General features: G+C 40.1%; 1 protein-coding gene across 5 annotated transcripts in view; it reads right to left on the reverse strand.

The window, feature by feature from the left end:
* mtr (5-methyltetrahydrofolate-homocysteine methyltransferase) overlaps positions 1-12,164 on the reverse strand; it is a 103,964-nt gene that overhangs the window by 37,522 nt on the left and 54,278 nt on the right. For 3 of the 5 annotated variants that reach the window (XM_012882611.3, XM_012882612.3, XM_021308657.2), the window contains 2 exons: positions 11,913-12,065; positions 5,315-5,422 (listed from right to left, as the gene is read on the reverse strand). In XM_012882611.3, the coding sequence (XP_012738065.2) occupies positions 5,315-5,422; positions 11,913-12,065 (261 nt within the window). The remainder of the gene's footprint in view (positions 1-5,314; positions 5,423-11,912; positions 12,066-12,164) is intronic. The other 2 variants (XM_021308655.2, XM_021308654.2) reach the window with 1 other exon arrangement.

The raw sequence follows: 12,164 nt of genomic DNA on the forward strand, positions 1-12,164 counted from the left end.
GTGTAGATGCACGTTTGATCATCCGCTTAAGATAAAGCTTTGCAGTTTCAAAACTCACGTCGGCTGTCATGGTTTATTGTTGTGTGTGAATGACAAGAGACCACAACAAATAAATCAACTGTACCTCGGATAAAAACTTTGGATTTAATGTTGTTCATAACACCCGTAGCCCTGCGACAGACTGTATAATCGGGGAAATGTAGGCGGCGGCAAGAGCTGCTATAGACGGCGATTTACCGCCGTTGACTGGCTACTTTTGACTGACCTGTATATATATATATATATATATATATATATATATATATATATATATATATATATATATATATACACACAGGGTGCGATTTGCTGGGGGGGACGTCCCCCCCTCTGGTCATTCATGTTTTATCCCTGGGGGGATACATTCCTCCCCCTTCTGATCTGAATAAGTAATATTATCAGGGGTTTAATGTTCTCCGTCGCTGTGAGGGACTTTCGTCATTTGGAAAATGAGCGCAAAATGTTCCGTGTAGACTTTTTATTCAAGATTTTAAACAGAAGCTGCGCTTAACCAATGAAATGTGGCAGAGCTAGGACATTAGCCAATCAGAAGGAGAGTAGGGCGGGTCTTTGCAAAGCGGAAGTCTACCAGTCTGAGGTTCAATCACTTTAACTTTTAAAAGAAAATCTCAAACTGACCACAGATGCATGAATGAAAGTAGCAGTAGTCAAAGGTTTTCTTTGAAATTAATTTAAACCAGCAGGTCAGAAAGTTCAGTGCATAAAACAGCTGACAACAACTTCCGTCGGTAAGTGTGTCTGTCGCTGGTATGTCTTATTTAAAACTGAAAGAGTAACGCTGTATCTCGGCTAATTTAGCATGACACGCTTTTTTTTTTAAGAAGAAGAAGGAGGGTCGGAATGTGAAACGATGTCCCGGTTTGACTGGGTCTGATTCGGAAAAAGTAAAAAAAAAAATCATAAATATTATTCCACCCGCGCTTTTCTGTAACAAAGAAGGTCGTGGAGGGGTTGTTGACCATCTCCAGCAGTCAATGAGCGAGAGGTGGGGACACAGAGTATATAGGATTGATTTATATTGAATGTTACAGTAGAGTTAATGTACAGGTGTGAAGATGATGATGTAATGATGCAAGCTGCTGTCTTTTGAATTAGCTGCAGTTTATGGAGGGTTTTAAAATTGTAAAGTGGAAAGGTGAGTGGACTGTGGACCAGTTTGGCAAAAGTGCGAAGGAAGAACTTGCTTGATGCTGCAAATATGAAAGTTAACCAGGTGATGTTATGGATGTGGAAAGTGAAGGAGATTATGCAGAGGGCTGTCCTTGATGGTGCAAAGGCTCTGAAGCCGGAAGGTGGGAGAGATACAGGAATTGTCAATGGAACTGTCAGATTTGGTTAAAGTGGACTTGTTACAATAAGCAAATGAGGTTACTAAGGTGGCATGACATAGACGGCCCGGGAATATATGGGCTGACTAGAAAATGTTTTCAGTCAAATTGATTATTTTTTCTTTAACCCCTGAATATGATGGATTTTTCAAAATTGATATTAATACATGTCTTGTGTCCTTCACAATTGTAAATTAATTGTGTTGTTTGTATTTAAAGAGTATTATTACATTTTCTGCTCAAAGCGGTTAAAGTAAATTAATACCCACTCCTGAGTCCCGACAGTAGATGGCGCAAGTTTAAAAACAAAAGTCTAACCTACTGGATCTAGCTAGCTACCTGAAAGAGCACCTGCTAGCTAACCATTATTAATAAAACTTTGATTCATTAATACAACTTTTGAAATTATCCCCCCCTCTGGCTTTTTTGCAAATCGCACACTGTATATTTATATATTTATTAGGGCTGGGCAAGTTAACGCGTTAATTTCGCGTTAACTCATTAGACTATTAACGGCGATATTTTCTTTAACGCGCGTTAACGCATGTTGCTCACATGCTTTTATTTTGTGAAGGTCTGTTGCTGCGGTGTAGGGGTTTGAATCAGAACAGTAGGTGGCGATAATGCGCCAATAACCTCGCTGTCAGCCAAACCTCGGATTCAGAGTAAGAAAGGTGCTGGCCGGAAAAAAACAAAGCCGACATGCGGAAGGCGGTGTTTCCGAGAAGGGTATAACTGCAGAGCGCCCCACTGTCGGAACGCCCACACAGCTCTGCAGTTACTCCTTATTGGTGTTTCCCGCAGAAATTTGCTTAGGCGAGGCGGTGAGTTGGCGGCCGGAACAAGTTTTGTGCGGAGCGGAGCGGGGGGGTCTGCATCAACGCCGTCGGTGAAGTCGCTTCTCGTTTCAAAGTATCCATGTGTTTTTGCCTGTTTTTCCCTGCCATTCACTATATGCACGCGAGAAAGCAACAACAAAAAACCGCGTGTTAACGTCAAATAAACGCAAGCAACGCAAGCATATCGAGTTAGCAAGCATTTCAGTTTAAAGTTCTTCCAGCAACAAATATGACAGAAACAAGTTAGTTGTAACCACTGCCAAGTTAAACTTTGGTATTGAACATAAAATGGTAATGCTGCTCCCTGCTGTTACCTCAGAAATTGCCTGTTTTTGGTAGATTTTTTTCCCCATAAAGAGAATTCCCTGTCAGTGGCAATAAGCTTTAATTTATTATTATTGCTATTTTTTGTTTTACATGTTTAAGTTGAGCTTTACACTAAATATGTGTTACTGATAAGTGCTACAAATGTTACAACACTTTTGTTCATATGGCAGCAGAACATTAAAATAAAAGTGCTCTTTACACTACTTTTGAATTCATTCTTGGAGTTTGTAAATACAATGCGATTAATCAGGGCGATTAATCGCGATTAAATATTTTAATCGTTGCCCAGTCCTAATATTTATTTATTTTATTTATTTATATATATATATTTTTTTTTTTTTAAACCAAGAGCTGCCGAGTCCTCAGCCGAGTCAATATAAACATGGCAGCGAAAGAGGAAACACGCATAGCTGCTGGTATCACATCAGTTTTGTCAGAATCCCCGTCATGAGTGTCACTATCCAAATAAGCGTGCCTGAACTAGCTTAACTTGTGGTTTTTCATGCCGCCTGCTGCTTAGGACATTTTCATTTGATTGGCTAAAACCAAACATTGGTAGGCTGGGAAGGGAGCGGGAATTTACAACTGCTATTTTCAAAATGTCTTGTAAGTGGTCGCCACTCGAAATTTACTTAGTATGGCTTTAACCGATGAGAAATAAGGATGCCTGTGCACATTTTCAGTTATTCGGATCATCGCAACAGCAAACCAGCTAAAATTGGGGGCAACCGGATGCTCGCTCAGTTCCTTGTGAAAACATTTCAACACCTACCCACCCATCACTGTCCTGTTAGAAGCTATTGCTTGGTATGAGTGGACTACTTGGTCACCTGAACCATGCCGAGACAGCTGATGTAATCTCTTTGGAAAAAATTGGAGGACCGAGCTGTACACTGGCGAGGTGGAAACACAGTCCTCTACCTCCGTTTAGTGATGGTTTCCTTCACCCCGTTTTCAAACCATCAGTTCTCCCTGTCTAAAATCTGGACACTATTGTCATCCAAAGAGTGCACTTTGTTCTTGAGGTGCAAGTGGACTGCAAGTTGGGAAGCCACTTCGGTGTTGCCAGTTATTGTGGGAGGAACAAGCATCCAGCTCTATTAGCTCTACCTTGTAAACAGTATAGATGAACAAGCCCAAAGTCATGATAATAAGCAGATGTGGCAACACTGCTGGAAGCCTGGAATACAGTGTGTTTCTGGAGATCGCTTTTCCCCTCTTGTCATCACTCTTTAACAAACGTGAAATAAATCATGACTTATTGGTTTACTTATTGTTGTAACATCAATACTGTCATATTTAATGTGTACTACTTTTAAATTGAAAAGCATAGATAAAAATAGGTTGCACCATTGCTGTATACAAACAAATTTTTCCTATTTCATACATGCTGATTAAATGTAGGTCCCTCGAGGATTGCCATAGGGCAGCTGCCTGGTGTTTGTGATAAAATGTTGGACAAAAAACCCAGCTCCGAGTCTAGTCTCCTTCCACTTCATGCGGTGCCAGCATTAAACCCCAAAAGCTCGGTTTTACCACTAATTAAATGGATTAGGGTCACACAGCGGTGCACTGCTGACAGAAAAAAATGCTGATTCCTAACACTCTGTTTTTTAAGAACAGGAGCTGACTGCATCATAAGAAGAAGAAAAAGTAAGAAGAAATCAGCATAGCTATTAACAATAGTTTTTCATGGAGCTGTGACTCTTACTGCTGTAGAGAAGTCAGTGTGGATGTGTACCGAGAGCCAGGACAGTGACATAAACAGCCGATGATTATCTTGTTGTTAACGTTATCATGCTTAGATACCGAAACCCAATAAAATAGTCGCAAACTGGTCTGCAAACTATTTTTCAAGGTGGAGTCGGCGAATTTTCCAGAAGTTTCCCCAAGTCTCTTTTTGAATAACCCCGCATCCGCAAAACCGTCTTACCTTGCTCTTCCACTTTTCAGGGGGATTGATTTGGGGAATCTCCCAACTCCACTCTGGTCTTATTTCTTTCTACTGAGGCCTTCCTTCTCTTCTCATAAACTTGTACGCGGTTTGCTTCTAGTGACTCCCAGCCATGTTAAAAGTATACGGTGAGAGCAGCGGAGCTACAACAACGAGTGGCTAAAAGAGAAGCTAACCATTAAGCTAACCGGATACATAACACTACTATGGTTCTGATTTTTGGTTTGTTTTTTTCAAGAGCTTGCGCAGTCAGGAAGCGGAAAATAACAAGGAAGGAGCAAGCACACTGGCTTTGCGTGAATGTATCAGAATGATTGGCATATGGGACAACCAATTGATAAGGTGATACCCCCGGAACTTGAGGAGGGGGGGGGGGGGGGGAGCAGGACCAAAACTCTGACAGATTGATTAGTTGGAGTTCTTAAAGGCCTGCAGCTCCCACAGAGATCACATTTTTAACCTCCTTTTTCTGAATATATACTGTATTGACTACTTTTAGGATGGAAGGATGATTTTACCCAGTATGACAAAAAGTGTTTCTGAACAGGATTACCAACTACAGCTTTCAACTTAGCTTGAACGATAATGCAATGAGCAAAAAGTTAGCTTCGCAATTATCTATTTTTGTATCATCACAATTGTGCCCACTACTTAGTGCAACATATCAGTCTGGCTTGTCTTGCTGAGACAACACATGGTTATTTTGAGTTAATGTTCATCTAGTTATACCCAATAATTTTTAAAAAGTCATCCAGAACACAAGTTGTAAAAACAATGCTGCTACATGTGTTTTTTTAACTCCTGACCATCTCCTCGGCTGATCCCGATGCTGCCATCATCTCCTCCCTCTCCTTCTCCATGAATGGAATCAGATAACCAACTGCCTTCTTCATAACACGAGCAGACTTAATTACCTGTAAATACAAGGAGCAATATAGATTACTATAGTATGGGGCCACTGTTGATTCTACAATATGAATAAAAGCACAAAAATAAAAAAGTATTATCAAATGTCCTAATACCTGTGGTAAATTCAGTTGTACTGAATAACATACAGACTAATGTTTGGCACACATTGAGAGTACGACCGACTATATGAACTTCTGTGTTAGACAGCATCATCCCCACCAGAACAGTAAGATGCTTCCCTAATAACAAACCCTGGATCACCAGTTACCCGAAGGAACTGTTGAACAAGAAAAAAAGGTCTTGTCTTGCTTCCTATTGTCTTGCGCCTATAGGGAGCAAGACAAAGAGTTATTGAGGAGTATACAGAAGCCGCTTAAAGAGAGACTGAACCACAAGTCTTCTGCCTGTAATAATATACACTACTCAATCACAATAAACACTATGAACACAATGAACACTAAAAAAAAATCCAAGATCTGATAAATTAAATATTCTTATTAAATACTTTGTTCTTTACATAGTTGAATGTGCTGACAACAAAATCACACAAAAATTATTAATGGAAATCACATTTATTAACCCATGGGGGTCTCGACTTGGAGCCACAATCATAGTTAAAGTGAAAAAACACACTACAGGCAGATCCAACTTTGATGTAATGTCCTTAAAACAAGTCAATGGCATGTGTGGCCTCCACGTGCCTGTATAACCTCCCTACAACGCCTGGGCCTGCTCCTGATGAGGTGGCGGTCTCCTGAGGGATCTCCAGACGTGGACTAACGCATCTGCAAACTCCTGGACAGTCTGTGGAGCAACGTGCCGTTGGTGGATGGAATGATGCAAGATGTCCCAGATGTGCTCAATTGGATTCAGGTCTGAGGAAGGCTGCTCACACACTCCAGACACATGAGGTCTAGCATTGTCTTGCATTAGGAGGAACCCTGGGCCAACCGCACCAGCATATGGTCTCACAATGGGACTGAGGATCTCTAACTAATGGCAGTCAGACTACCCCTGGCGAGCATATGGAGGGCTGAGTGGCCCCTCCAAAGAAATGTCTCGACACACCATTACTGACCCACTGCCAACCTGGTCAAGCTGGAGGAAGTTGCAGGCAGGAGAACGTTCTCCACCGCGTCTCCAGACCACGTGTGTCAGTGCTTTCATCTGTGAAGAGCACAGGGTGCCAGTGGTGAATTTGGCAATCTTGGTGTTCTTTGACAAATGCAAAACGTCCTGCACGGTGTTGCTGTAAGCATAACCCCCACCTGTGGACGTCCGTCCGTCCCTCATACCACCCTCATGGAGTCTGTTTCTGATCGTTTGAGCAGACACATGCGCATTTGTAGCCTGCTGGAGGTAATTTTGCAGGGCTCTGACAGTGCTCCTCCTTTTTTTCCTTACACAAAGGTGGAGGTAGCGGTCCTGCTGCAGGGTTGTTGTCCTCCTGCGGCCTCCTCCACGTTTCCTGATGTACTGGCCCGTCTCCTGGTAGCGCCTCCATGCTTTGGACACTATGCTGACAGACACAGCAAACCTTCTTGCCACAGCTCACATTGATGTGCCATCCTGGATGAGCTGCACTACCTGAACCACTTGTGTGGGTTGTCTCATGCTACCACTACAGTGAAAGCAGTGTCAGCATTCAAAAGTGACCATAACATCAACCAGAAAGCAGAGGAACTGAGAAGTGGTCTGTGGTCACCACCTGCAGAACCTTTCCTTTTCTGGGGGTCTTGCTAACTGCCTCTAGTTTCCATGTGTTGTCTGTTCCATTTGCACAACAGCAGGTGAAATTGATTGGCAATCAGTGTTGTCTCTTAAGTGGACAGTTTGATTTCACAGATGTGTGACTGACTTGGAGTTACAAGTGTTCCCTTTATTGTTTTGAGCAGTGTATGTCCACAAGCTTCAAAATCCCACAACTCGATTAACCAAGAAACTATTTGTGACTCAGCGTTCTAATCTCAATGCCAAATATATCTACATAGCACATTATAACAAACAAGTTGCAACAAAGTGTTGCACAGCAAGAGCAATATAATAGGAGTACTTCAAAAAAAAGAAAAAACACAAAAAAGACATGAAAAATACTTAATTAGTTTGAACAGACATAAAACAATGTTAAAAGTGTTAAGTTGTAAAGCCCTAAATAAAAACCCAAAGAGTAGAGATGGGTCTTTAAGAGCACCTTAAAAGTCTTGAGGCACTGAGCAGCTCTGATTTGGATCGGTAGATTATTCCACAGTGGATCAGCAGTTTCTGAAATACTCATGCCAGCCTATCTGGTACCAACAAACACAACATTCAAAGCCTCTAAAATCTATTTTTTTCCTATTCTGATGCTCCGTTTAAACTTCCAACAAAATGACTTCAGCATGTCTAGATAACTGAACATAGTGAGAAAGTGCCGTCATCTCTGTTTTTTCAAGACCAACAGTAGAACACGGAGCAGTGGAATAGTTCTAGTAGGTTAGCATCTCCAGTTAGCTTCACGAAATGGGCAATTCTTCAACACGTTTTCAACAGCAAGACATTTTAGCATGAAACTTATGTTATTTGTATTGTTGATTGATCGTCTTTGAAGAGATAGAGTCAAGGACTTTTAAAATAGCTGTTATTAAACCTTTACATAAGAAACCATCTCCTGATCAAGATGACATATATATTTAATCCTCTTATCCTATCTAAAATTCTTGAGAAAGTAGTTGCTAATCAACTATGTAAACATTTACAAAGTAATGACCTATTTAAAGAGTTTCAGTCAGCCTGATAACTAAAAGATCTGCCTCCCACACCTTCCTCTGTCCCTCAACTAAAGCTAGTGTGATCATTGTGGGGGAACAGGGGCATTTTTAAATGATTACCATTACGTCTGTTTGGTAGAATATTGCTTGAATAATCGCTTCTTCTGACTAAAGCAAGCCATTTTATGCCCGTCTCCATGTCATTAGGTAAACCAGAGAATCTTACATCCGTTTCTGACTGTTTGAAACATTCTCATGCAGCACAGTAAACCACGGTCCAGACTACAAATACCAATAACATGGAGCACAGGGCAAAATAAAGATTATTTGTTTAATGCCTCAGTTCTTTAAGGTTTGATTAATTATTTTTTGCAATAAACAGATGTGCAATGAAATCAAACTTGCTCTACAATTAATAAGGCTCCTTACAAATATATTTAAATGTTTTCATATCATTCCACATATATTGGAAATATTTAGAATCCAAACTTTTTAATGGAGCCGAAGACTGTTCAAACATACTCTGACTTGAAACAGAAAAGTTATACAGATAACAATTAGAGTCTGTCCCCCTTTTAATATCCTCAGTATTGCAGAAATGCCCTGTAGATGGCAGCAATGCTGTTTCTTCCCATTCACAAATCAACACCTTTGTTAACTGTGTGACTTCCTCATTGCGTTCTGCATTAGATAATGTAGCTCCCTTGAAAAAGAAGCTGATAATTCACAAGAAGCTGGCTCCCTGGTTTAATTCAGAGCTGCGTTCCTTGAAGCACAATGTTAGGAAATTGGAGAGAAAATGGCGCTCTAAACACCAAGAGGAATCTTACCTAATCTGGAAAAAACAGTCTATTGTTGTATAAAAAGAGCCTACGCAGAGTTAGAGCAGCATATTTTTCATTATTAATTGAGGAGAATAAAAATAATCCTAGATTTCTCTTTAGTACGGTTGCTTAACTTACCCAGAGTCACAGCTCCATTGATCCATCCATTCCCTTAGCTCTTAGCAGTAATGGTTTTATGGGATTCTTCATAAATAAAATTGATGCCATTAAAAATAAAACAATTGGCATCCTCCCAAACACGATTACCTTATCCTCAGTAAGTGAGGCAGCGTTGGAGGAATCTTTAAAACCTGCACAGTGTCTGAACTGTTTAAAAGCAGTAGAGCTTTCTGAGCTATCTAAAATCTTAGCTTCATCTAAACCTTCTACCTGCATGTTGGACCTAATCCCAACCAAGTTGTTTAAGGAGATATTCCCATTGATCAGTGGCCCTATTTTGGACATGATTAATCTATCCTTAGTAAATGGATATGTACCACAGGCTTTTAAAGTAGCTGTTATTAAATCTTTACTTAAGAAACTTTCTCTTGATCAAGATTAGTTAAATTACAGACCTATATCTAATCTTCTTTTCCTATCTAAAATTCTTGAGAAAGTAGTTGCTAATCAACTCTGTGAACATTTACAAAGTAAGTAAAGTTTCAGTCAGGCTTCAGAGCTCATCATAGCACTGAAACGGCTCTGGTGAAGGTCACTAATGATATTCTCATGGCCTCAGATAATGGACTTGTGTCTGTACTTATCCTGTTAGATCTCAGTGCTGCATTTGATACAGTTGATCACAATATTCTCCTACAAAGACTTGAGCATACTGTAGGTATGATTAAGGGAAAAGCATTAGGCTGGTTTAAATCCCATCTGTCGGACAGATTCCAATTTGTTCATGTTCCTCAAACTCTAGGGTCACTTGTGGAGTACCACAGGGTTCAGTCCTTGGACCAATTCTCTTTACTGTATATATGCTTCCGATTGGCAAACTTATCAGACAACAAAGGATTAATTTCCACTGTTATGCTGATGACAGTTGTATTTGTCCATAAAACCTGATGAATCAAATCAATTACTTCAACTAAAGGCATGTCTTGATGACATCAAAAGCTGGATGACTTTAAATTTTCTGCATTTAAATTCTGACAAGACAGAAGGTGTAATCTTTGGACCAGAGTCCTCAAAAAATAAACTTCTTAATCAATCACTTAATCTGGATGGCATTAACTTGGCCTCTGGTAATAAAGTAAAAAATCTTGGTGTTATTTTTGACCAAGACATGTCATTTAAATCCAATATTAAACAGGTTTCCAGAGTTTCCTTTTTTCACCTCCGGAATATCGCCAAAATTAGAAACATTCTGTCCAGGGGTGATGCTGAAAAACTAGTCCATGCATTTGTTACTTCAAGGCTGGACTATTGTAATTCTTTGCTATCAGGAAGTCCACAAAATGCAGTTCAAAGTCTTCAGCTCATCCAAAATGCTGCAGCAAGAGTTCTAATGAAAATCAACAAAAGGGATCACATTTCTCCAATTTTAGCTTCCCTTCATTGGCTTCCTGTTAAATCAAGAATACAATTTAAAATTCTTCTAACGTATAAAGCCCTTAATAATCAAGCTTCATCATATATCAGAGCTCTGATTACCCCGTATGTTCCTAACAGAGCACTTCGCTCTCAGACTGCAGATCTGCTGGTGGTTACTAGAGTCTCTAAAAGTAGAATGGGAGGAAGATCCTTTAGCTACTAGGCTCCTCTCCTGTGGAACCAACTCCCAGTTTTGGTCTGTGAGGCAGACACCCTGTCTACTTTTAAGACTAATCTTAAAACTTTCCTTTTTTACAAAGCTTATAACTAGAGTGCCTTATGTTGCCCTGACCTACCTATGGGGATGTGCTTCTATGGGCTTAGGCTACTGGAGGACATCAGGATCTATTTTTCTCACTCTATCAAGTTCTACTGTTCTTCAATTATGCATTGCTTGTCATCATTTCTGCTTATAACTTTTTGTTCTCCCTTTTTTTTTCTTCATAGTAGGTACATCTGGTCTGGCGTTCTGTTAGCTGAGACATCATCCAGAGAAGACAGCTCACCCGCTATTATCATCTAATATAGAACAGATTACTGGATCAATGTTTGCTTCTGTGCTTGTTTGTCTCTCTTGTTGTGTCTCTGTTCTGTCTTCTGTAACCCCCAGTCGGTCGAGGCAGATGATCGTTCATACTAAGCCCAGTTTTGATGGAGGTTTTTCCTTCCCGCTAATGGGTGGTTTTTCTTTCCACTTTCGCTTCATGCTTGCTCAGTATGAGGGATTGCTGCAAAGCCATGGACAATGCAGACGACTCTCCCTGTAGCTCTAAACTTCTCCAGGAGTGAATGCTGCTTGTCAGGACTTTGAAGCAATCAACTGGTTCCCTTATATAGGAAATTTTTTACTAATCTGTATATGATTGATTCTGACTTTGTAAAGTGCCTCGAGATGACATGTTTCATGAATTGCTGCTATATAAATAAAATTGAATTGAATTGATTTTAATAAAATCTATTCTGAGATATGTCTAATTACTCAACAGTTTATGCACACAAATAATACATTTTGGATTGCTGACCCTAAAGCTATTTTCTGAGTATAAACCTCTGTGGTTTCTCTCTATAAAGTATTGAAGCTAAACATGAGAATTGCCCTTGAAAAGACTAGAGTAGTAAGCACTGATGTCATGTGATTGCACTATTGATAGGTCTGTGGTTCAGTTAGTGGATTTGTGTAAATTGCAGAGAAGCACAGATTAATAGAAGTCAATAGAAAACAATGATTTGTTTACATATTGAGCATTTGTGGGTACTCATTGTCAACATAAATGACCATTCATATGATGATAAGTGAAATAGTAACTAGTAGTAAATAACAGGGGCACCTGTGGCAGAAACATCTTCCCGGCTCCAAACAAATCCCCCACCACTTTCATGCCATTCATCAGGGGGCCCTCAATGATGTGAAGGGGCCGCTTGTAGCAATCTACCTGAGCTCGGCACTCCTCAACATCTTCCACAACATACTTCTCTATTCCCTGACAGGAGTACAGAACACAACACCAAAGTTTAAGCAGAGAAAAAAATTATTTCTTTACAAAACTCATAAAGCTGAATGTAGATCAGTTTTTATTTTT

The sequence above is a fragment of the Fundulus heteroclitus genome, chromosome 10 (genome assembly GCF_011125445.2).
Source record: "Fundulus heteroclitus isolate FHET01 chromosome 10, MU-UCD_Fhet_4.1, whole genome shotgun sequence".
In the NCBI taxonomy this organism is placed as follows: Eukaryota; Metazoa; Chordata; class Actinopteri; order Cyprinodontiformes; family Fundulidae; genus Fundulus; species Fundulus heteroclitus.